Genomic DNA, 27,725 nt, shown 5'->3' with positions numbered 1-27,725 from the left:
CTCAGAAAAGGCTTTCAGGCAAGTAAAGGCTGTCCCAACCTGTTATTACCTGGTTACAGCAATGCCAGTTCCATATAGCAAAATGGATTTTTAAATTATTTTTTAAAGTCACCTTTACAGAAGTTTTAGGACAATAGTTCTATATGTCAATCAAAAATTCTAGAGCAGTGAAAAAAAGACCCACACCGGGCCAGAAGGATTTTCTTGGCACATGAACTATAGGAAGAAGCAAAAGAACGATTCCTCCAGGATTCTGGCAAAGGATATGTGCACATCAACCACAACTGACATTCAAACAGTGCTGGACATGTCCTTCAGTGCCATGGCCTTACTCTCCAGACAAAAGCTAAGAATGCAGCACCTGAGGCACCCATCAAAACGATCCGAGAGCTGCTGCAGCCCTGGGAACTGTCAGGGAAAGCACAAGGACTTCATGTTTCCCTAGCCCCATCTCTACACTCCAGAAAATGATCCTTTTATGCATTTTTCAGAGGTGAAGAACGAATTCACTGCAATGCTATTGCAGTTAAAATGCTGTTTCCTAGATGCTAATTGCCATCACTACCCTGCACAGTTATAACTGACCTCAACATCTTTGCAAAGCAGGTATAACCCAGGTTTTGCCAATAGGTGGCCTGAGGCAGACACACCTGAAATACCTGGAAACTGCAAATTCTGGATATGCTACTGCACTATGTTAGGAAAAAACTTTCCTATCTGAAAAAACAAATACACATGAAGTTGCCTGACATTCAAAATTCAAGTGTGGTACTTTTGTCAACAGTTTAAACTATTTAACAGAAGTTGCAGGGAAACTCTGTGAGAGACCCCAAAAAACACAACAACCCAAAACATTATTTCTTAGGTGTAGTACTACAACTTCTAGATTACAGCCCTGTAAAAAGAAGAAATATCTACAAATATAAACTCCCACAAATACATCAAGGTGAAATGTAACACAGTTTGCTAAATAATAGCCACTGCAGCATTTCTTTCTACTGAATGTTTCCACTGAATCACTAGTATTTGTGGTCAGCAAGGAACACTATTAGCATTGTCAGATTCTCATCAGTCTATCTCACACAAAAGTAGTATAACTATACAACATAACACCAGCACAGTAAATAAGCCCTTTTCATCATCTTGGTAATAGAAAAAATGAACAGCAAAGAATGCCTCATTCCCACATCATTGGATCTGCTCTTAAGTTCCAAGCAGCAAGATTATATTGCCCAAGCAAATAAATATTACTGCCTACTATACTATTAGTGCCTACTGCTGCTGAACATTATCTTAAGATCTTTAGATGTACCCCCTCTCCTCCTCACTTCCTAACAACAGGGAGAAGGAAAAAAAAAAGATACACTCTTTCAGATCAGGTCACATGCTGTGATCAGTAAACAGACTGAGCCAGGGTTTAAGAAAAATCACAGAGACAAGAACACTTGAAGAAAAGAATCCCTGCGGCGTTTACAGTTTGCACTTCAGTAACATATTGCAACACTCTCCACAAAGAGATTTGCATAGATCTTAGAAGACTCTTTATTACTGAACAGAACGGTAACTACTTGCTTAGCTCTCCTTACTTGAAGAAGGCCACTTTTTGTGCCATAGTTAAACCAATTCAGAAAAAAAAGAGGGGAAGGTCTCTTGACCTTATTACGCTCTAAGCAAGTAAGGCATGCTGCAACTTCTTGCTCTGTAGCAATGGAAAAATCCATGGAGAAGCAGCCAAAATGAAAAATTTACTAAACCTGACACTATGTAGAGGCATCCATGAGAAACACCATCACCACCAACAATATATGATGCAATAATATTCTAATATGAAATCTGCTATTTCCAAACCTAACCCCTTCCTCCATCTACAGATCTTTTTGTCAGTCTTTGCTTCTCTCCTTTCAGTAAATATGAAATTTTGTATTCCCCAGCTTAAGACTGAAAAAAAGTCTTCTTTTATCTTCTGTATCATTTAAAGCTTCTGAGCCAGAGGGAAGAAAAAGGAAGAGAAAGCTTGTGCTCTAAGTATTATATTTGGAGTGCTATCCCCTTGTGACCGAACCAACTCTCTGCATCTGCCACAGCTATTATCCTTCTCCAAATAGCAGCTGAAGCAATATGGAACAGACTTGGTCCCTAGATAATTTCCCAACTACTCCTATGGTTGTGTATAGAAGCCATGGAAAAAAAAAGTGTCTCGGTAATTTAATTCTGCTGTTGCCTGAAAAACCTATGACCCAAAGCAGAAATGTTGGACATGTCTCCAGATTCAAGATGACACTGTAAACTCAAAAGATAAAGCCTTATGAGATTTATTTCCAATTTCCTCTTTTAGAGGACATCACTCTTTGCAAAATAAGTAACAACCCCTCCCATTTTAAAGGAAGTTATACATTTTGCAGAAATTTTTAAATCTTCCTCACTCACAGTTGCAAACCTTATGTTTAGGACCTCTAGTCCAATTGCCAGCTCAAATACAATATTTGCTGATAATATAAAAGAGGAAACTTCCATGTGCATAGTCCTAACAGTGTAGTGTCTTCCTAACAGAAGACAAGACAAAATGGAAACTACATTACAGCAATGCTTAATGACAGGACACCACTCTATAAGTAACCAAGTAAGAAACCTTTCAGCAAATTCTCCAGGAAAAAATACAGCCCATCACTTGCACATGGCCAACTGTCCTTCCACAAACAAAGGTGCACAAACATAAACTAAAGAAAAATCCAGCTTTTATTCTGCCAATTTTTTGTTTTGTTCTGATGTCTCTGAGAGCAGGGCTGGGAGCTAGGGGAAGAGACAGAAGATCTGAAGGTATTTTAGCAATTCAAAAGCATACTGCTTTACAAAAGGAATCTGCACTGGGAGTCTGACAAGAAGAGCTCACATGCCGGTCGGCAACAGAACTATTCATTAAGCTTTATGTTTTCCACTTTTCTATCTGTCCCAGACAGAACACTGTGCTGGTTTTAGCTGGGATAGAGTTAATTTTCTTCATAGTAGCTAGTATGTTGTTCTTCTGGCCATGTTAAACCAAGACAAACATGAATATATAAATGTGGACTGCCATCTCTGTGCAAAAACCTCCATGTGTGCAAGCTGACAGTTCCTTCCTTTAATAAGCTTTAGTAATCTCCTCATACAGCTGTCCTTAATTAAATGTATCTAGGAAGGATTTCTTTAAGAAGAGAGGGATGTCTGTGTGAATTGATGTGGAAATATTAAACTTAATATATGTATCCATGTGCCAGGCTAAGAGAACAATGAGATTTTTCATTATTTTATTCAATTCCTAGTATGCCTTTACAGTTTAATATACTCCAGCTTTACTTCAAGAAACAATAAGGGTTTATATTTTGTTAATTAAAGGGTCTGAATTTAATCTGCATTTAAGCTTCCATATACTATACCTTTTTTGTTGGTTCTAATAATTGTCTCAGACAACAGTAAAGGGCTTCCATTGGAAACTTCATTTATAGGCTTCTCTGGTGGTTTGTTGGCAGCATTTTCTTTCTTCATGTCCTTCTTTATTTCCTGCAGAAGAAAAGGCAGGTCAGAGAGAGAAGAAAAAGAAGAAACACTTTTAAAAAGTACTACAAAATATTCTAAATCTCAAGTTCCCAAGATTTCTTAAAAGTTCTAGGTATACACTCCTGCCTGCCTATTCTAATGGTACTTCAAGGACTCTCAGTAAATTGAAATGTCACAAAAATAATTTTAAGTAACCTTTCCAACCATATTTTTTTCTTTTTAAAAGAGGTCAATTCCTTGTTTATGTGTGAAAACTGTGGGACAGCTTTGAAAATATCTTAAAAAAAGCTGAAAGGTGTAGGGGAAAAAAAAAAAAAAAAAAAAAAAAAAAAAAAAAAAAGCACTTCTCTGTTCATCCATCATTTAGTTGATTTGATGCATAGGGCAAAACCTGGTTCATCGTTCCTGAGGTAAAGGCAGCTAAGTCTCCTTCCCCTCTACCTAGAATCCCACAGAAACAACCAACATAGCAGGAAGAAAAATATTAACTAGGAAACTATGACAAATGTTACTGTAATTGGCAGAAGCATATAGAGAGCCTGCTGTCAGAACGAACACTAACCCATTTTGCAGCTGACTGCTTTTTAAGGTGATTAACTTCTTTGCCAGCACACAGAGAGAAAAAAATATGGTGAAGATTCATGAAAGTAAACCCACAGAAAACAGCTTCCCAAGACTGCAGTTAGTGCTGGTGAAGATGCCTCTTTATTGGCTTCTCAGGCAGATTTTAAAGGCCTTTCTGCTAAGTTGTCTAACATCTGTTTTGCTAAAGCACCTCCCGAACATTCTCTGCCCTCTTCTACATCCCAGGGCATTAGGCAACCCCCACCCATCCCACAGCACTGTACAACACACAGGAAATACCACAGATCTTAATTTAAGTTTTCAGCATATCGGAAATGAGCACTAAACCTTCACAGAAAAAAAGATTTCTGCTTTAAGTTTCTGAAGGTCTTATCTGAAAACAGCATCAGCCAAAGCAAGGTGTCCCTGCCCCTGTTGGAGGCTTGGAACTGAATTATATTTAAAGTCTCTTCCAACTAGAGCTGTTCCATGATTCTACAGTAAGAATTTCCAAGTCACTCTCAATAAGATGAACATTAAACCTGATTTTTCAGAATTGGGTTTTTTTGGTGCTGTTTGGTTTTGTTTTTTTAACTTTCTATGCCCCCTGTGCAACTGGTATTTCAAAGCTCACCTACTAGCTATACAACTTTAATAGTCTTCTGCATCTGCATAAAGCATTTACTCTGTATCAATATTCCATTAACAGAGGTAGAAGTTTTATGAACTTCTGCCCACCAGGGATACGATGACTTTTATCTAGTGCCATCACACAGGTAAAATAGTACCTGACCTCAATTCATCACAGTAACCATCCTAATTGAAATAACAAATGCAAATGAATATATGTATGAGAGATGAATTCGTGTCTATGTGATAGATGCTGCTGCTGTTGAAGAAGAAATACTGTACACAGTTCTTCTCTAAAAGTGAACCACATGATAATTTAAGAACACGGTATGCATTTAGAAGAAAATAACATTTCATTTAAAAAATTGACTAGGCTAACACATACATTATTCCACAAACCTTTCTTCACAGCCTTATGAATTAAAATGTATAATGAATGAGTCTAACCAAAGCTTCCTGTACTGAAATTTTAACTTTATTTTGAAGATTGGTGACAAGCTCACAGTATATTTAAAAATAAATCCTCAACTCACATAATCTGAAACAGCAGCACAATGCTTTTTATTTTTAAAATCCTATTTGCAAATGCAAAATTGACAGAGAAAATTACTATAAGGGAAAACAGTGCTGCGACCTCAAGTCTCCAGAGGCATGACTCTGGTACCAACAATCAATAGGAATACAACAAGACCTTTTCCAAGCATTGGCATTTGTAGGGTGAGAAGTCTTACATTTCCTTTTTCATCCACTATTCAGTGTCCAAATTTACCCATATCCAGGGCCAAATTATAGCCATTGCTCTTTTGCCCAATGACCCCTCTGATCAAAAAGGGGACTGGAGAAAAGGAGAGGAGACTTAAGGGTTAAAAAAAACAAAACAAAAAACAAACAAACAAACAAAAAAACCAAAAAAACCAAAAATCATCAAAACTAAGGCCAACATAATGTATACATGGTTATATTCAGCCCTCAGGAAAAGCAGGAGGCTAAGAGTTCCAGAAAGAAGAGGTCCACATCCTCATCAAGGGTTCTCCTTTATAATGACTGTGATGTTTCTGGTATGGAGAATGCCTGTCAGTTTGGGTCAGCTGCCCTGAATTAAGCTGAATTAAGCTCCCAGCTGACTCAAAAAACTGTTAATGGCTTGCCTACCATGGCTGGCACACGATTCTATGTCAGCAAAACAAGGATGAAAAAATGACAGACACACACGCTGAGTGCCCACTAAATTGAAATTCATATAGAAGGTACTGCACTTTGTACCCACCAATATAATCTAAGGATTGGGTTTTTTCTACCTTTCCAGGATTTTTTTTCTACCTTTCTAGTACTGGTTGGGGCTACTTTTCATCACAGTTTCCTTTGGTGCTCATGGGAAGGGTCATAATTTTTCATACTGCCCACAGCAACATGACATGTGATCAAGTGTAGCAGCATGAAATCACAAATCCAGGAGGGAATTGGAAGAAAAAGTGGAAAATTCTGTAAATAGTGACACAGAAATCAAGCAAAAGCCAACCCAGGCCTATTAAGCAAAAATCTTATCAGAAACATACTCATACTCTGGACCATTTGATGAGAAGAATGTTTTCTAAGCAGCTTGGCACACATCCTGCACTAGAGAAGGGCAGCAGAAAAATTATGCCACCTGTGCACCTTTCCAATTCCTAGTCTTAGCCTACCACACAAGACTTAAAACCACACAAACAAAACCAAACAAAAGCCCTGAATCTTTAACAGAGTCACCACTGTAGCCTGCAGCCAATATCACATCCTCTGCCCTCAACCCTCTGCCTAGTATTTTGTTTCTGTCTCTGTGCTGCCTTCTCCTCTATACTGCTCACCCTTGGGGACCTCAGGACTTTTAAGACTTTTCTTCAGCTGGTACCATCCACAACTGTCCCTGTTTCATTGCTCAAACATCACCTAGAGCTCTTCTGTGAAGTGCCTGGGCCTGGCTCAGTGAATAGCCCAGCACACAGGCTGTTCCCAAGAAGTAATGGGAAGAGGTGACCCTGTAGAGGTAGGGCAGTGAGCTGAGCTTTGCCATGTTGCCATGTGAGTTGAGCTTTGCCTCTTATCCAGAGGCCAAAGAAAGTGGCCTTAGTACTGTTAAATTGAGAAATACTGGCATAGCCCTTTATATCTATCCCCACTACTAACTGTTCTAAAAAATATGGATTATTACTCTGAAACACTATAATGCCCTACTAGAAAAAACCCTTTATGCTTGAAAAACCCACTTTATTTCACTACAAAAAATACACTGAACCTTGCATATTTGCAAACAACACAACTATAATGGCCCCAAAAGCTTAGTGCTGTATAAGTAGTGGTTATAGAAATCTTTCTACATAACCCACTCATTCTAGATTTGCATAGAGCAGAGGCCTACCACATGAGGGAATAGGCAAATGAGCTTCTAACCCCATGTGTATCAAGGGTGGCTTTTTAGAACTTCCCCCAGTGTACAACAAATTCCATGTCTGGTTCTGGTTTCAAATTGAAGTTTGTGTCTATTATTTCTTTGAAAGAAGAAATTCCTACTACTTAAAGAAGTAAAAAGCAAACTTTCATTTAAGACAGATAAGAGTTAGGAAGCCCTCAGTTTGCCTAGTTCAAGAACTGTTAAATTCTGAGGTTAAACTGAAATCATCCAGATGTGAGCTCATTGATTGCTGTTTCTTGAAGAAAGAGCTTGTGTATGAAAAGAGGGAGAAACAAGAGAGGTAAAAAACTTTACTATTTATACTGCTGTAAAGTAGTGGAGCAAAACTGACCTAGAAGTAGCTGTCTGCCCAGCAAGGGCTTCAGACTACCTCCTGACAAGGATTCTTGGACCAGTTTCTGGTGACATTTCAGTTACAGCCAATATACTCACACCCTGATAACATCCAGCCGCCACTCACTGTGGGACAATCTGCTGCTGATGAGGGTAAGTGGGGAAGAACAGGTACTGCAGGACACCTGTGGTGTGCTGAGTCTCCTCAAAAGGACACAGCGTGAGCACCTTCACTAGGAATCCTTGTGGTAACACTAGTGGAACTAGACTCAACAGCCTAGAGAGCCCTTTCTAGAACCAAGTTTGAAAGACACATATCCATGGAGAGCCCCAAAAAGAGCCTTGGGAGGGTCTTGAAGGGATCCCTTGGCTCTTCAGCCCACCACAAGCATCTTGCCCGCTCCTCTGATACCAAGATGCTTCTGCAAAACAAGCAGCTCACTCTCATCTCCTACCTGCAAAGAGATAGGCTTTGACACTGCTAGCAGCTTCAAAAATCCCTCTAAATCTCACTATTGGCATTATTTAACACTTGATTCTGGGGCAGTGCCCAGTATACATTTCAGGGGTAAAAATGCTGCATTTTTTCTTAGACCACACAAAGATCTGCAGGTTGCTAGCAGATAATTTTCAGAGAGCTGTGTGTGCCTCAGGAACGCAGCCTTCAAGTAAATGACCTCACATTTCAACCACCAAATCTAAAGCAGGCCCTCCTGACACCATTAATTTTTAAAATAGTTTCCACCGCCTGTATATGTGGGCTTCAGAGTGACTGCAATATGATAAACAGTTCTTACTAGGAAGAGGCACACTTAACCTGAGAAATTCTGAAAAAAAATCACTGTGATATATAAAAATTAACTTTAAGACTAACTTTATGAAATATTACAATTTTAATTATATTATGGGAACATAAACATATTTTAGAGTACTCTGAAGGCCCTTATGCTTTGTATACTCTTCTAATATTTAAAAAATATATATTTTTGTAACCACGTTTCAACCATACTGCATAGATGCCAACAGCCAAAGCACCATGAAAAGATTTCTTCTAACAAACTTTGAAATACGGTTTCTTCAAAGAAACACAAAATCCTAGATGATAGTTGAGCTGGTTTATTCGGATCTTCTCTAATCCAATCCTACATCCGTATGAGTCACAGGAAATCTGCAACATACTTTCTGTAAGCTTGTGAGCTTTATAATGTGACGAAATATTAACTAACAAGAAATTATAAAATTGGATAAAACTCCATCACAAAGAAAAATACAACATATTCAAGTGTACCTGTAGTCTATTAAATGGATATTTCAACCCATAAAATCTAGAAACAAAGCATCTTTCATGTTTTATAAGTCAAAAATTGTTAGTCCTAGACATGACATATGCCTTGTCAAGCTGGAGAGAGAAAAAAAAGTGGTTACCTTTCAAAGACGAAAGTCTGCTTCACCTGCCTTTTTCCTACTGCTGTTAGCAACACCTAGCTTTGTTTTCAGAATTTAACTGTTCAATACTTTTCAAGGAAGAAGTCTATTCTATCTGTGTCACTTCATGCTGACATTTCTACTGATCTATCAAAAAAGCTTCCTTTGAGTTACAGCAAATGCTTGAATTAGGTCAGCCACAAAAGTCACAGTTAGCATCAGTTACCAAGTGTGAAGGAAAGTACAAGAACTTCTGCAACTTTCACTACACCAAAGTTTCAAGATTTTTTTAACTCTAGCAGTTCCAACCTTCACAGGAATCAACTGAAAACATTTGAGAAAATTGCTGCAACTCTTTCCGTGACTGTAAATGAAATGAAAATCTATTCTGTGCTGCTGCTACTGCAGCCATGAAATACTGCAGTCAGCATCTCATTCCTCATCGTTGTTGGGAGCCATGAAAAAATCACTGAAAAAAGTCACTTGCTGACTATAAAGTAATTTATCTATGGCTTCTATATGAAAACACAATAACAGTTCTTATGTGCTGGAAGCAAGAGGTTTAATAAAAATCAAAGCTTTTTGAAAACAAAACATGCATACTGAAAGAGTTAAAAGCTGAGAAATAACGAGGCTTTCACAATTAAAAATCTACAGCACTGGCTTGAAGCCAAATATGGGAGCAACAATAAAAACCCAGAATCATGTGCAGCCTGGGGGAAACCACACAACACATATGAATTATCAAAAGATGAAAATGGAAACGTCAGGAGTGCTTTGACCCCTCTGAGATACAGAATGCTTTGCCTTTAATCTCTTTTCTCAAAATCCATACTCTACATTTCAAGGCACAATTGCCACCATGATTTCCTGCAAACAATGTCTGCAACTTCAAACAGTATGTGAATTAAATATATTAAATAAATAATCATTTATATTAAAACCTCAAAATATAACTCTGCTGCCGAGTATATTAATGCACTGCTCAGGCCTCCTGTGACATTTTCACTAGAACTATTTAAGAGTTACTGAATAATTACAAATGTGATTAGATATAAATGCAACTCTGATATTGCCAAGACTATTGTAGTTCTACTATGAAGCAAACAATGCATGCAGAAACAAGCCTGGAACAAACCTCAGCAACTAAATTTGCATCAATGTGAAAACTGTTTGCAAAGAGAAACAGGGTGGCAGCACTAAAATTCCATATGACTTCACGGCACTGGCCTTAAACTCTGTAAGAAGTAAAATGACAATATTTCAGAGACAATGAAGAAACCACCTAGATTGTATTTTCTGGGCTTCTGCATCACTTGGGACACACTAGTCTTTGTCTTCTCCTTCCTAGGGCAATTACCAACTCCAAAGCAGAGAGGCCTGATATGGGACTTTCAAGCACCACGATCAAGACTGAGACATCCCCACTAGCTGGTCATGACAGAAGATATTTATCAATGGCTCTGTCAGCAAGCGGAGGAGGAAGGACAGCTTGGAGAGCACACTCCCCCAACTTCTGGGCCGCTGTGTAGATCTCACACCGCTATTGTACACATCACCTGATCTTCTGACTAAAGTTATGCTCTTGTTTCACAACAGCAGGATTCCAAACTCTCTTCTCTTTCTCTATCACCTTATCCAAAGTTTATAGAAAACATGTTCCCAACTGCTGCTCAAGCATGTGACATAATCTTTGGGAAAAAAAGCCTCCTGGCTTGGGCTAGTACTGCCTAGTTCTGGAGTTATTTCTAAACCACAGCTTCCTAAGCCTCTTTAAAAGAGTTCTTTGGTTTCTGTATAGAGCCTTCAAAATCAAATCTATTTCTGTGGCTCACATGACTTTTATCTGATTTACAGCTTGAGAGAGAAAAGCGTTATTTGTTCAACTTTTAGATGCTGAAAAGTGCATCTGCTCCCACAGTAACAGCAGTATGCAAGAATAAAGACTGTTAGGAATGTATGTGCCTTACTCTCCTTTTATTTCTTTTAGAGCTACATAAAAAAATAGGCAATTTTTTGTGTGTTCTCTCCCACTGCAAATAATGAAGACCAGCGGAGGAAGTTGGGGTTGTTCAGCCTAGAAAAGAGAAGGCTCCAAGATGACCTTATAGTGATTTACCCACAAGGGGTCCTACAAGAAACATGGGGTAGGGCTTTTTGCTTGAGTGTGTAGCAAAAAGACAACAGGAAATATCTTAAAATTGAAGATGGGAGATTTAGGTTAGATATTAGGAAAAAATTCTTTCCTGTGAGGGTGGTAAGACACCAGAACAGTTTGCCCAAGGAAGTTGTGAATGCCCCCATCCCAGGCTGGACGGGGCCTTGAGCAACCTGGCCTAGTGGAAGCTGTCCCTGCTCACTCAGGGGTGTGGGAACTAGATGATCTTTAAGGTCCCTTCCAACCTTAGCAGGATTTTATGAAATAAACTCTTGAAAGTCATCCACATACAGTCAGAAGCACTGCTTGCATGGCTGCAGTAAGCCTTAAGCCTGACCGAGCTTCTCAAGTGGATGGCCTCATGAACGCTGCAGAGCTTCCTGTCAATACACTGCTCAGCTATTTATCATATACACCTAAAACGTAGCCTGCACAATCATAAATGCATTAAACAGCCATAAGTAAAGGCTTCAACAGCCTATCTATTATGTGTATTGTTCTTGCAGCACTTAAGTATTAATTTATTACTAATTTTATTTATAAACTGTACTCAGTAGAGGTAATACCTCAAATATTTGGGACTAAACTCTCTGTTCAGCCATGTTGTCTTCCCCACCAGCTGGTCTTTTGGCACACACAGCCTCCTGCTGGGCCTTTCAGATTTCCCTCTTAAATTCAGCTTTCCTGGGTCTCCTTTGACCTTAGGACAGTCTCCCAAGGGATTCTGTCAACCAGTCTACTAAACAGGTCTAAGTCTGTCTTCCAGAAGTGTAAGGCAACACTTCTGCTGACTCCCCCATCCTTATTTCTCCAAGAAGTGGGAACTACCATTTCATGATTACTGTGTCTGAGATGGCCTCCAACCATCACATCACACACAAGTCCTTCTCTGTTTGCAAGCAGCAGATCCAGTGGGACACCTTCACAAGTTGACTTCCTCAGTAATTGTGTCAGGAAGTTATCTTCCACACACTCCAGGAACCTCCTAGGCTGCTTCCTCTCTGTTGTATTTCCAGCAGACACCTGGTAAATTAAATTCTCCCACAAGAACAAATGATCAAAAGACTTCTCCCAGCTGCTCATAGAATATTTTACCTGCTTCCTTCTCCATGTGATAACATGGATATTTTGTGTAGAAATATTTCTGCTATCTGCTATTACTATAAAAAGTTTTGTGTGTATTAACACATAAAGCAAAGTTGATAAAATACACAAGAAACTACTCAAATCCATGAATTTCCAGGGTTGTATCTTTGTTCCTTCTTACAACCATACAATTTGAAGTAGATGACCAATATAGAAAAACAGATAACATACATTCTTAGAAAAATGCTATGAGACATTGTAACAAATTGTAAAATGTTACAAATAACCAGATAAACAAACTTTGATGCAGATAGGTTTGAAGAGAAACTGAGTAGAACACAAATCCTTTATGCAGAATCCTACCACCCACCAGATGATCCTTAACAGCAGGATTTCCTAATGAGAACATTAACTGACTCATTTACTGTCTGGCATTCCCTCTAACATCATGTAGAAGAATTTTTTAATAAGAGGATTAATCCTCTCTAAATTATATATTGTACAGCAAGAAAGACACAAAAAACCAAAAAATTAAAAAACCTGAATGAACGGAATGAACGCCAGTGTGCTACTCAAACATACAAAACACACAAAATACAGCTGCACAGAACTTCAGAATTTACATTTTAAAAACAATTAAACCTGGTGGTAACCTGAACAGCCATTGTTCTTTATAAATAACAACTCACAAAAAATTATAGAAATTCCTACGGAAGTCTTTAATCACACAATTTTACATTACAGAATGAGGAACTGTCCCATAAAAAGGTTTTGTCAAATTATGTAGACTGCTCTTGTTCTTTGATAGACCTATCTTCAACTATAGGCTACTCTATTAAATCAGCTCAATTACTCAACCCTCTAAAGCATACAACTATAAAGGTCATGCAGAGAAGCCCAATGCACCTACATAAATAGGGCTATCATTGTATAATTCCACTGCATGTAAAATTAAAATTGAGATTCCTGAAGATGCATTGGTGTTTTAAGAGTCTCCTCAGGCAAGCCACAGCTTTTTTCAAGAAGAAAAACAGGCTCATGAGAAAAAATTATTTGGAAAGATAGTTACAGTGTTGCAGGATTTTTAGGGTTTTGTTTGTTTGCGTAACCAGTTGTATGAATGCTACCAAGCATTAATGAAATAAGATCCTGGATTAAATTAGGGTTAATAAGATCAGGAGTAGACACATCATTATTCAAATCACATACCACGTGAATAGTACGTGCTGCCAGACTTGTAAATCAGAGATTAGAATTTAACACTCTTCCTTCTGCAGTCTGACAGTTTAGGGCTAGAAGTCTCTTCATAAATATTGGTGGCATCCACCTGCCACAGCTTCACAAGAAAATGTATAAAGATTCCAGTTTTTCCAGGTGCCAAAGACAAACAATTCCAAGAGGGAACTGATGGCAGAGGCAGTTCCTCAGCACTTCTGAAAGCCACATTCCTCAGTCCTATAAGCCTTGCAGCAGACAAGTAAACTTTGTTACTCAGTTATTTTCCTTCTTAATATGACACTGCTTTCTGCAAACATTACAGCACTAATTCATCTGAGTTTGAAATGGGACCATACACCTCGTGGATTCCTTTTTGTCTAGTATAGCCCTCTGAGTTCCAGCACATTGCTGATACGCTCATCTCCAGTGGTGGTTTTCTTTCAGTATGCCTGGTATGCAAAAGTTTATTCCAAAGACTGAAGAGGTAATTTTTTAGAAAGAAAAAGAAGATATGAAACTGAAAAGATTCAGAGCAAGAAGTTTAGTAATCCCCAATAAAAAATGTCCTGGAACCATGGAAAACCTTTTACTAAAAGAAGGTCACATGTTTCTTTGGAGGTTTTAGACTTTAAGACTTTAAACACCATAGCCCAGTTCATAAACAATTAAGAGTTGGGAAAATTGACCCAACTCCCCCCAAAACAGGCCTCAAAAATTCCCTGTATGACCTGGAGAAATACAGCAGCTACCCTCTACACTTCAGATTACTTTCTCTTGGTAGAGTGGAGGTCTTCAGACAAAGGTTTTCATAATAGAACTCCTAGACCCTTCATATGTTCTAGCTGCCTATAACTTTCACAGTTATACAGCTGTGAAAAGGGAACAAGCAGAAAGTAAGATGGATTGGTCAATCTGTTCAAGCACAACAACCTTCTGTATTTTGGTCTTATCCGAGAGAAATGAGGTATAAATAATGGAAACAGTAGAAATAACCATGGCTCAGCACTGATCCAAAAAAACAGTGTTACTCAAGACTGAAAAAGGTGTGATTAGTGCTATAAGTGCCTGAGTGTGTCTGATAATGCTGTTGGTATTTGTAGGAGAGGTGTAGCCTAGCAGCACAGATGGGAGAAGATTCGGTGACCACAATCGTCACCTCAAATTACTCAATCCCATCATTACTCAAAGTTTGCAAAAGAGATTGGCATGTTACCTTTGAAGTAATGCATCATACTGAAACTACCTCTGCAGTTTCTCAACCTAGTGTTTATTCAGCCAGCATGAAACTTTAAACAAACTTTCATGGATACCAGAGCCACACAGACTCGTTGCCTTGTATTAGAAGAAAAATAAAGTAGAGGACGTATTATGGTCATGTTCACATGAGAAAAACTGATGTGTATCTGCCTAGCTCACTCAGCAGGATCCCTGTTTACAGATAAAAAGAGCTGCATGAGAAAGTATGATCTTTGTTTGGATAAGTCTCCTTCCAAGCAGAGACAACCATTTTATGATGGTTTCTAATGTGCCATGTGATACCAGTATGCATGAGACTCACTGCTAATAAAACACCAGCTTTATAAATATGGCAGAAGTGAAAGAAAATTACTAATAATAAACTTCTGCTGGGGGGAAAGTTTGAAGATGAGAATTAAAAGAAAGCACACAGACAGCAGGTACATAGGAGTCACCAAGGGTGAAGAAATGGTGTGGTCAGGGCCATGAATAAAGGTACATTGCTGGATCTCCAGAACAGACTCCTCTGAATCTGCTTGCGTTGTTAGGCATCACAATGATGAATGATGAAAAGCTGTCTCAGCAAGAAGAAACAAGAAAATTTCAGAAGCCACAAACTCCTAAGAAAATTGCCTTTGTAAGGACCTTTTATTGGCAAAACTCAATACATTGTTTTCATCTTCACATTAACACAACAATTGAGAGGAGAAGTTGCATATGCCGTATGTGGAAGGAAGATGTACTTGTTCATACAAGATTTAGCAATTCTTTTAATCAGGCTATTTTTGTAGAACAACTTATCAAGACAAGAACAACCCATATTAGCACACTTGTGATGTGTAAGTGATGTACACTGAAGGAATATGTTATACCTGTGTGTTGAAGATGGTTTACCTACATAGCAAGACTTCAGTATAACCCCAACTATGAAACTGCTGTCTTCAACTACATAAATGTAGAACTCTGCCTTGAAATTCAACTTGCACAAACAGCTCTTAGGAATCACAGAATCATTGTGGTTGTTAAAGTCCTTTAAAATCCTCAGATTCAACCATTAACCTAGTCCAGTGCTAAACCATATTCCTAAGCAGCACATCTACACATCTTTTAAGTACTTCCATAAATGGTGACTCAACCACTTCCCTAGGCAGCCTACTTCACTGTTAAACAAGTCTTTCTGTTAAGACTGTTCTGTTAACTTCTGTTAAGAAGTTTCTTCTAATATCCAGTATAAAAGACAGGAAGAATTATGATACATGACTTCGCTTTTTTTCCCCTGTAGCAGCCTACCTTGAAAGTAACTTTTTGCTGTAAAAGATAAATGTATGTATATTCAAAACATAAACCAGAGAAAAGTAAGCCATCAGAAAAGTCATTGGAAAATTAATATAAATACAAGCATATCTTGAAAAAAATAGAGAGGAATCTCATCTAGCAGAGTAAAGCATCTTTCCATTTGTGACAAAGACTGAACTCAGGAAGGTGCAAGCAAAATTTTCTTCCAGGCAATTCACAAGAGAATTCTCTATCCATCCTGTCCTTGAATTCTGTTTATTACTGAAAAGGCAAAAAACAACACTCGTCCTCCCAGCTACTCTGACAGCTTCCAGAAATTACAGGATATCCCAGATGTATTTAGTTATAAACTTCTTCAACCATAAACAGCTCCAAGTTCAGATGTAAGGTTGTTTTTTCAACTTCTACAATATTAACTTTGACACAGCAGAGCAGGAATCACTAGGTTCCTTTGTTTTGATTGAGGCAGCCCCTCTTAACATGTTTACTCCATGTCAAGAGGTATACTTCACACACAGGTTGTCCTGATTTTAACAGGCACCATCACACAGTAAAATTTTTAGACATTTTAAAATAAGAGTAACTTCCTCTGACCCTTGGAAACAATAGAAAAGCTACTAAGACTCAGTCTTGTAAATAATAGTTAATAAGGAAAAAGTGGCTGGCTGTTGATAAGCAATAGCAAAAATCACCCAATATAAATAAAGATTAATGAAAATACAGAAGGACTGGCATTTTAACATGTAGCTGTTACATGTCATGAAACCACCTCCCTCACTGTCCCCTCTGCTAGCTGTATCTGGAGATAAATGGCAGATGGTACAGATTTGTATGTAAATACTCTCCATAGGTTGCATGAAAACTTATTGAACATTCAAGCATTTGAAACACACACAGAGAAACCAACTTACCCTGAATGGCCTATTAAAACTTATTAAAAAAAATCAGGAAGGAGAGAAATATTTATGCTACGAGTGCTGCAATAAACACTTGAAATTACAATTTATCTTTAGTATATATTCATAACCTTGAGTTATTTGATTCCCATTATTCTTACATGGGAAACTAAATAGAAAAAAATAATTTATTGGTGGAAGAGAGCCCTGAAAGAACATAATACTAAAAGAAACCGAACATGTTGTAGTTTAAATCAGTACTGAATGAGCTGTATCTAAAAGCCCATTCCTCATGAAAAACAAGACCCTAAACCTGTCAGCACTTCTTACACTATGAATGCATTGTTCCTGTCCCTCTGGGATCCAGGCTAGATCGGATAATATCAAAAAAGTATAAGTTATCTAGGAGAACCTACACAGTAGTAGTTAAAAGCCAACAAAAAACAAACAAAACCATCAAAAACCATAGGTGTGCTCTACTTTGTTAGCAGTATATATATAATCACAAGCCAACCAACAGGCTACTTCATTAACCACTTCAGGCAAAGCCTGTGATGGACATATCCCTGAATTAATGGGAGTGATGGATTTGGTCAGAGACCTCTGAAAATGTAAGAGGCATAAATATACATTATACTATATGGAAAAACATAAAAGGGGAAGGGATTCCTTTCAATCCTAATTTAAGACAGGGAAGACACAAGGCCTGTTGAGGATGTTGTAGTAGAGAAAAAACATGAACACAGAGCTAGCAAGAAGCCACCAAGGACCTAGCAAGCAGCTTGAAGTCCACAGCTGAAAGGAAAAACCACAGAGATGAGGGAAGGTGGACAGGCAATCATAAGCTGGTACTACACAACCTAGCTCAGATATGTCTGCACTGTAACATACAACATACAAGTGCTCAGATACAAGGTATGGCATTCACTAATGTAAGTGGCTCTAAAGATGTGAAAAGCAGGCTAGGTCTCAGTAGATCTTTAGGGACAGTAGCCTGTGTACACCTGCCAGTGATGAAAACAAATCTAGGCATGCTATAGCAAGTACTCATTTAAGGAGTTGAAACTCATACATGCCTGTAACATGAGCTCAATTTAGCCTTCAGTGCTTTAAAGAGAATTTTCTGATCCTACCTTCTTGCTGCTGGCCACTTTTCATATGTCTTCTGTCCATCCACCATGCAAGTTTTGCACAGTCAGTGACTACTTCATTGACTTGGAAGTATTTACAGACTATTTCAGACCAAGGTGTTTTCAACACTTATTTTGTTATCTGCCATCTCTGCTATCACTCGATTTTGGTTGGCACAGGCTACAGGTCACGAGGAAAGAGATCGTTTGCTTAGGACTTCATTTTTTTCTGGAATACTGAACAGGGTGTGAACACTGACAAGAGTCACATGTGCCCATTGAGCAGATGAAGTGCTGAAACAAGGGCCTTTATCTATGAAGGGGGAAGGGAACTAACCGGTTCTATCAAACATGTTTGAAAATTACTAGTCAGTCAAGGCCTGCAATTCTACCAGCTACAAGAAGCTCCCAAATGAACAATGTTAAAGCACAATAAATCCTAAAAAAATAACGTTTTTCATTATTACTTAATATGTTTTTTAAAAAAACCAACTCACTCTCTTCCTCAGCTGTGCAAGCTCTATCTCAAATTGCTGTGGACAGATACACTCAAATAAATGTGCAGTAACTTGAAGAAGCCATAAAAAGGAAATCTGAGTATCATAAGCGTTGTATGGACCAAGTACTCAAGTCCATGTTTCCTGAATTACAAAATATTTATTAAATATGCACATATGTCAAAAGGAATTATTTGTTCTCCATTTATTTACAGTTACACAAATCATGAAACAGAACCAAGCACTCCTCCACATTGAACATTATTGGCAATTTAATGGGAAGTCGTTCACCATTTGGCAAAAAAAAGGTGTAGACACATGTAAGCAAAACCAGAGTTCACCTTCTCCCTTCTACCTCTTAAATCACATGGCGCAGTATTTTGTCCTTCTCTCGGGTTCTCCTGTACTTCATAACACTCTCTTTAGTGTGACAGTTTTCAGTGATCAGGAATGAAAAATAAATACATTCAGGTTTCAATACCATTAAATCCACAGAATCACAGAAAGGTTTGGGTTGGAAAGGACCTTGAAGACCACCTACTTCTAACCCACCTGCCATGGGCAGGGACAGATTCTCTCTCATACTCCCAGTTTTCTTTTTATTCAAATCTATTTACAAGATTCATATATGCAGTTCTCAAGGAACTCCTACATAGCTGCTACTGATTTGTCTAAAGTTTATGTCTGGAGTTTCTCCTGTTCAGAATGCAAATTTCTAAAGTAACTTTCTATACAAAGATGCTTCTAAGGCCAGAAAATAAAACTGTCTTTCATTTAGCTACTCAGGTGTCCTGGTAAATCAGTGATACCTCAAAATAATAAGCCAAATTTCTAAAGTGCACAAGAAAAACTGGAAAAGCATACTATACCTTTTTTAAAAAATCATAGCTTTGTCCTGGTCTTTGGATATTTATTTTCATTCTTTCAGAATCTGTAGCAGTAGGCTACAAATTACACTTTTCAAGTAAGTATTATAAAAGCATTGCTTAACCTGGTTTTGGTAAGAATCTTTGGTCTTTTTATCAACTCTTCAAAACTGATAGCATATTTTTAAAACAAGGGAGAAAATTTTATTAAATCACAAGAATTATCATAACTGTATTGGTCTTGCATTCTTAATTCACACACACATATATATCTCATATGCAATAAGGGTAACTGAATAAAACCAGAGAAAATTAGAATCAATCCTGACAGTGCATTTCTGAACATCAGCAATTTTTGAAGTACTCTCTGGCGAAGGCATCTACATTTTACCTCCAATCTCTTCTCAAATCACGTTTTTAAAACTTCTTTTCCTATTTTAACAACATGAGATGTCCAAAAGTAAAGATTCCATCAAGACTATTTTGATCCAAAATATTTTCCAGACCCTCCTGTCCTACACTGAGTCGTGTCTTGGGAAATTGTTAAAATGAATACCAAATGAATACCAAAACTGCTGAACCGTTCAGTGTGTTAAATAACAAAATACCTAGATTGCCATAGCATATGAAAAAATCATTTTGAGAATGTATAAGGCAAGACAGTAGTCAACTAACCCTCATTTACACTCCATTTCATTTTGTAAGCTTTATTTCATAAATTTGATCTTTCCCAATTAAGTGGGTGCTTTAATTACATTATTTAAACAAAGAGCACTCGTTCTTTCAGTCCGAGTCTTCAATCACTGCTTGAATGGGTGCACGTTGGATTCATTAAAAAATTATCATCATCCAAAAATGACCTAAACCTCCCCTGGCAGATCTTAAGTCCATGCCTTCTTGTCTTACTGGCAGCTACTTGGGAGAAGAGATCAACACTTTTTAACCATTTTGTACAGAATTTCAACAAAAAAATAAGCCATGTGGTACAGGTTTGAAGATGAAGGTTTTATTCACAATATATCCACATCAAGTTGATGATCATTTCTAAAGCAGAGATTTTTGTTACAAACAGCCTGAAATTAAGAGTTCAAAGATATTAGTCCATCTTCCCACACAGCACTCTGCTGTCCACCTCCTGAAACTACAGAAGTTACTGGTAAGAAAATAAAAAACATCCTTTGCAAAAGGTAATGAAGTATCTTAGATTCAAGTCTATCAGACTGGGAGGGAAGCTTCTGAATACCAAAACATTTGCACATATATCTGCCTTATATCCAACAGAGCCTGCTCAGTTTTTTTCCTGATGTGTTGAGGGTTTGTTTTTTTTAAATCTGTAGCCAGAGTAACTATGGAAGAAAGCTTCCAGAGAGATTGGTGATCAGGATAGGCTGAAAATCAGCCTCTCTGAAATTCTTTAGATTACAGCAGAGTCCTGTAAACACCCTTATAACAGCCCCTTTCCAGCTGGTAAGTATGCATTACAAAAACAAGAGGCTGTGCTGATGAAAGGGGATGAAATAAAATCCTGAAATAACAGGCATGTTGAAAATTGTCCTTCTAATAAGTTACATATAATTATTTATGTTCCTTGTGAAGAAAAAAACCAACAGAGTTAGTCACTGAAACTCACTACTGTAAAAACCAAGACCTTAGAGGAGGAACACTGGGGAAAAGAACTCAAGTAATGATAAACTAACTGGACATTTCAAAATGGGGATTAACAATCCAGCAGGCTGGCATCAGCTACAGCCAAAGACCTGGCTGTGGAGAGGGAACTTCTTTCCTTCTCTCCCTTGTAAATCAACTCCAGAGATAAGGCTGCTAAATACAAAACATATTGCAGTAGAAATCAGGTATCCACAAACTGAGTCTAGAACAGCAGGAGCATGAAAGTCAGTCATGGGTAGACTAAAACCCAGTGTCTTGTTTACTATTGTTTCATGAATATGAGTTTTGAGGGAGGAGAGAGTGAATTTACAAATTAGTTACTTCTATAGGTCTACAGACAAATGTAAAAAATACATACAAGATGCAAATTGCTCACTACGGTCATATTCTAAACTATTCCACCTCTACCTCTGCCCATTTGCTTTCCTAAGACCCTGAAGGGCAGCAGTTACAGCACTGTGTGACAACTATTAAGTTAAAATTAGCACCTATATTTTCTTGTGAAAAATAATTACCATCTGCAACTTCGTACATATAGATTCTGAGTGGTACATACATGAAAGCTCAACTTCATTATAGTACAGTACTGCACTTATCAGGAGAGGCATATTCACAGCATTTCTCTCCAAAGACTACATATAGATGATTCTCAATTTTACATATAGATAATTTCTCTGAGTGATTATTTGTGAAAGCAAAGGTACAAAGGGCTAAGAAGTACAGTGAATAGCAGAGGTTACATTCTAACAGGCCAAGTAGTGCTAAAGATCTCATCAGAATTACCAGTTCAGTAACCTCGCTCTGAAAACTATTTTTCCAACAGGAATTCTTTTTTTTTTTTTCTTTACTTTTATTTGTACATTTCTTCTGCCAGCATGTATTGCAAACTTAGCCACAAATAGTTAAACCTTGGAAAAACTAACATCACCATATTATTACATTTCAAAACAGTATCACTAAGTAACTTGGGCATGCCTCTAGCACTTTTCCCTTTTGGTAACAGAAGTGCAGCTCTTCTGAGCAGACTTGTGAAGCAGCACCTAACAAAGTGCAATATGTAGCCAACCCACCCCCACACAGCACGGCTCGGGAAAACAAATTATCATCCAAATAACAGTGCTTTTAGAAGTTGTTGTTACTAACAGGTAGGTTGTAGGCAACATCAAGTCAGTGATTCCCAAATGATGTAATCTAAAAGGTAGACATAATTTTAGGCTGTGCTTCTGCATCCTATGGATTGTAGCAATCAACCATCACTGTAATTCTGGTTTGTTCCACAGTTTCTCAAGGTAATAAAGCTAAATGCAATTCAGCAGTCAACAAATCCATCTTTTCAATCACATTTGAATTATAACTGACAGTCATCTTAGCTGGAAAACCTAATTTAACAAAGAAAACAGGCAATTTAAATAAGATAGAGAAGCCTGGACTTTCTTTTCTTAAAAATTCACAAAGATTTCTCCTGAGCAGAAGACGTTAAGAAATGAGTAAGATGAGGTCAAAACCCAATTTTCACACAAATAGATGGAAGAGATTATCTGTATCTAACTCAGCCAGTGCAATTATAGATTCTAACAAAGATCAAGACTGGTACTGAAGTAGATATTCAAAGCTTTTCTTCAATATTCAAAGCATCAAGCCCAGAACTGGCAGCTTATACAATATCATATATAAACCAACAAAAAATGGTTTGAAGGCCATTTTGGACTCCCATTTTGAGAAAGAACAAGAAACATTCAACTGACAGATTAATTCAGAAGACTTTAGTGCCTGTTCTACTCAACCATCCAGTACCCTGCTGAGTGCTGGTAACAGGGTACTGGACAAGACAGATCACTGCTACAGCAGCTCCTTCACTGTAAAGTGTCACCTCTGTCTTCACAACAGAATGATGGTCCTTATCACCACTACATGCACTGATTTGATTTAATCACCATGCAACCTGAAAATTCTTTGGTTACCTACAAAAAGATGAAGTCTGTGGCACTGGCACACCACCTTGCTAATAGAAGGCTTATGAAAAAATACAATTGCTAACTGAGTATTTTTAGCCCTTTTGACACAGTCTTTTAAAAGCCAGGGCAGCCCTCTGCTTTTTGAAATGAGCTTGAAAGAAGTGGGAACTAATAGAAGAGCTACAATCCCTTCTGTCCCCTCTGGAAATGAACTTTGATTGGTGTAAGAAACAAAAACAAATATCTATTTTTAACCAGAGGTTCTAGTTTTAGATTTAATACCTGTTGCCTTCTCCAGATGTTTAAGCAACACAACACATGAAAACTAAGACATAAACCAGGACATACAATTTTAAGTTTCCTGCAAAATTTGCAGAGTAATTTCTTATACCATCATGGCAAAGCTCTTCAGGAATTCATGTGGCACTCAAAAGGAGAGCTCTGCCCTTCTCTATTCCATCAGGTACTAAATGGGTCTCTCTAGGCCCAAACGTAACCATATCTATTATGTAGGAGTTTCCATGCTTTACCAGCAAGGCTGTAATTCAGAGGCAGCAAAACTCCAAGGGTTCCTCTGCAAGTCTTCAAAGCAGCCATAACCCACAGCCAACCATGCAACAAGTTTTGGGCTAGGTTTTGTCTGCTCAGCAGTTTTTGGGTGTGTTTTTTTAACCTTTATTAACTTGTTCTGAAGGACCAGACTCCACACAGAAAAAAAAAATCCATACCCACTAGGAAATGCACTCTAAGCTGTCCTGCTGCACTAGGAATGAAGCTCAAGGGATAATCAAACTGCTAACGCAGACCCAGGAACCCAATCCTACAGCTGAAAAAATGTGCTGAATAGGTGAAAGGCTGCCAGACACCCGGGATCACTGTTAGCTGCCATGGTTACTAACTGAGTTTTAACTCTGCAGCCTGTAAACACACCATGTATAGAACCAGAGATAATTAGTTACAGGGAAAGGAAAAACGTGTAGTGTGGGAAGAAGAGAATCTTAGATGGGCAACAGCCTCCAGCTTAACTATATAGACTTTCCAGAACCCTTCCAAACTAAGTGCAGAAGATACCAAGGTTTTGGCCCATCCTTTCAGGCTGTTATTGAAATACATTTCAGGATATTACTTCCAGTTCCACCTCTCCCCACCTACACCCCTTTCCCCCCCATTAACTCCATATAATCTCTAAGGCACAACAGATAATATCACTGTTTTTGTTTCCTAATCCTGACATTACTTAGCCATCTGACAAATGCTTTAAAAGAAAGGGAGAGAGTGGGGAAAGGGGAGCTAAAACTAAAACCAGGTGAAGATGGCATGAAACAAAGTGAAGAAAGACACTGTCGTATTATTAAGGAAGGCTCGTTTAAAAATAACACTGGAAAAAAATCTCAAATAATTTAAAAGGTCAACCAACAGACATAGCCCTGTCATAGATTCCATATCACTGCAGCCACAAATACCACCTTCATTCAGAGGTCCCAGAACAAAAATAAACTGCATGCCAGCACACCTGAACCATTTTAACGTGCCTAGACCATAAAGCTGGATGAGCGATGATGCATTTGTCATGTGCCATCAGTGCACCCAGGATCTTTGGAGAAAGTCTCCCACATTATCCCAGCCCTGTGGCTGCTACCTGGGTCAGCTCCAGCAGCAGGGAATGCAGGGCAGAAAGCATTTTGTGAAACACTGATTCCACAGAGGCCCCGGCCTCCCTGTGGTCCTGCTAGTAACGTGCTTTCTGGCCAAACACACTGCTTCTGCCTTTTACAAACCCTTTCCAAATAACTGAGTGTAGAAATGAAGTTTCAAGAAGGGTGACTAATGCATACATAGCTATCATGTTAGTCACTGCTTTCTTTCTTTTAGCTTTGGCTTTGCCACATGAATTCAAAAATACTTGGAAAAGCGAGTCTACAGCATGATAAAGAATTGTTCCTTTTGGGCACAGAGTACACTGTAATTCTTTTACATAAAACACATGTAACAAAATAACACTTCATATCATTTTGCAACGTAGATAGGTTATATGTTATTTTATTTTTAAACACACCATAAATGCTCCTGTGAATGGTAACATAGAATAGAATTAACCTACTAGGTCATAATGTCAGCCTATTCTACTCAAAGAAAGTATCACTGACACGGTGACCTTTGTATTTCTTTTCAATTGACCTTGTAAATTAAGATTCCATATGGATGCAAAGATTTCTCATTTGACTTACTAAGATGCTCCGTTGATAACATCTAAGCTCTCAGATGGGCTACAATGAGAATAACTTCTCTCCCTCACAGACACCGACTATCCATCCATTCCCTATCTTGAGCACATGGAGAAGGATTTTACATACTCTATTACATGGCAAAGATCGTGGCAGAAGCTACTGTAAAAGGCCTAAAGAAACATTGGGGTTTTGAGTACCTCTTATGCTTCAGATCGAAAAAGAAGGGAAGAAAACAGCAAGAGACAACAAATGCATTCCCAGGCTCCTGAGAAACTGTAAGAACATGGCAACAGAAATAATACCTATTTTTGTAGAGAGCAACCACAGATTGTGAAACAAGCATGAAGCATTTATTATGGTGATTCAGACCCATTAATCACCTCAAGGGAAAAACAAGCCTTCTATCACCACCCCCAAAAAGCCCGTCAATTCCCACTTCCTCACCCCAAATAGTTTGCACCATTTTGTTCTAATAAACTTACAGAAGCTTTCATTGGGACCTATTCCAAGTCCAACTGAAGGATCCAGCAGCAACAACACAGCATGTCAGCAAAAGCAAACAAAACAAAACAACAAAAAGAATCAACCTTCATTTCCCAAGAGTGAGTCCAAAGTCCCCTTTCCATACCACTCCTTGTGATGCCCAATCAGAACAGTGAGTTCCAACCTTAGTGTCCAAGCTGAGGAAAAAATAAGAGGATTCACAATACTGCCAAAAGCAGGAAAATGTCATCTGTGCAACCAAGTATGTTTACCCAATTTTTGTTCATTTATCTTTATGAGTAACAAATTTATTTATTTTAAATTTAAAAGATTCAGGCTTGTAGCAGAAGAACTTAAAAAGCATGATGGAAAAGATCTGAATTTTAACTTTCATCACTTTTTCTGTGATTCATAACTGTGCTACAGAGTAAACTGAAGCAAGATATTTGTAATGCAATTACTTCCCTCATAATAGTTATGTGCTTCTAAATCTATTTAGTGGGCTCTGGAAGAGTACAAATTTTGTAAGGGTGGCTCAGTACTATCTGTGCTTAGCAATGAGCTAATGAATAAATATTAGATATTTTAGTCAATAATGTATCTATTAGTTGCCCCAGGAGGTTGTGGTTTTGTGGTTTGTTGGGTTTTTTACCTTAGTTTTTAAATTTTTTTGTGTGGTATATAAGGAAATATATTTTGATGTTTCATGATTCTTTTTCCTTCCAGAAAAAATGTTAATCCAGCACTAAGACCATTTGCATTTCAAGTTGGTCTCCTAGTTTTCAAGAGATAATGGTTTAATATCCACATAATGCTGTAGACAATGGGAAAAACTACATCATGAACAGGGCAAGTAGTGTGATGTTTTAAGAAATAAGATTTCATTTAATTCAGAGCATCCAAATCCAAGACAAAAAGAATAAAATGTAGAGCAAGTAGTTAGCAACCAAATACACAGAATTCTTAGGCATGTGGAAACATAGATCATACCCAGTGGTACTTATGCCTGTCACTAGTTATAAGTTTTATACCAGATAAATAAGATTTCCAGCTAAAAATCCAATTTGCTCTTACTTGTTTGTTGATCTTTTTTAATTTGGAACCCATTCTTTTTTCTTTATTTTCATTTATTTCATTTTACCCATAATGGTTTATACAAAGCTATATAATGTGGCTGATGTAGCAGTAATTTTTTTTTTTAAAGCTTGCTAGAATTAAAATAGGGAAACACTTGTTTTGTACACATACTTATTTTATTTGGTTCTTATTTGTCTAAAGCTATGTTTTAAGTTAGAAGACAAATTCAACAACAAAACTGACCTGCTTTTGTCTCTTTGAAAATGTAACTTATACAAACAGGATCCCACTAGTATGCTGCATAATTGAAAATTATTTCCTATTGTAAAACCTATAATTATGTAGTTATTAACTCAATGAAGTATTTGAAAAATCTATATAACAAACATTTGAGCTTTAAAAAGAGAAACATCAAAATCTTCATTTTTATTTATATAAAAGGAATCTATTTCTTGAAAACAAGCTTAGGACAAAGTAGTCTTAACCATCCTAAAATCCAAAACCTTTGAAAAACACACACTTAGAGAAATACTTTAATAAGTCAAGCCTTTAAATATTAGCATTGGTAATATTTATACAAGGAATATGCTTTTTGGTATCCAGATGAAAAAGACAAATACAGTAGGAAACAACAATCTGAAAATAAGAAAGCACACAACTGACAGATTTAAGAATAGTTGCCAAATTCTCCACAGGTTTCATCCTCACTGACCAAGCTGGAGCTTCTATCCAACCCTCAAGCATGTTGCACATGTACCAAGGCTGCAAGAGGAGTAGAACTTTCTTCTCACAACCACACCAGCTCTTGGCTGAACCAGGCAGGGCTGAAGCCCAGCACAGAAACTTGCACCAAGCCTAAACCTTTTGTTTCTAGGGAAATCAAAGATCAAACTGGAGAAACAAAAGTAAAGAGGGATGAAAAGCGTATATATTGAAATAAGGATCTGGTTCAAAAACCTGTTGAGGAAAGAAACAAAGCTGAAACAGAGCAAATTG

General features: G+C 37.8%; 1 protein-coding gene across 4 annotated transcripts in view; it reads right to left on the bottom strand.

Annotated features, from left to right (window-relative positions):
* Window positions 1-27,725, bottom strand: part of SH3KBP1 (SH3 domain containing kinase binding protein 1) — a 221,533-nt gene that overhangs the window by 140,975 nt on the left and 52,833 nt on the right. For all 4 annotated transcript variants that reach the window (XM_030460823.1, XM_030460807.1, XM_030460830.1 and 1 more), the window contains one exon: window positions 3,414-3,537. In XM_030460823.1, coding sequence (XP_030316683.1) covers window positions 3,414-3,522 — 109 coding nt within the window. In that variant the 5' untranslated portion in view covers window positions 3,523-3,537. The remainder of the gene's footprint in view (window positions 1-3,413; window positions 3,538-27,725) is intronic.

The sequence above is a fragment of the Calypte anna genome, chromosome 1, assembly GCF_003957555.1.
Source record: "Calypte anna isolate BGI_N300 chromosome 1, bCalAnn1_v1.p, whole genome shotgun sequence".
Classification (NCBI taxonomy): Eukaryota; Metazoa; Chordata; class Aves; order Apodiformes; family Trochilidae; genus Calypte; species Calypte anna.
Note: the sequence above shows the minus strand (reverse complement) of the source record. Positions and strands in the feature narration are given on the sequence as shown.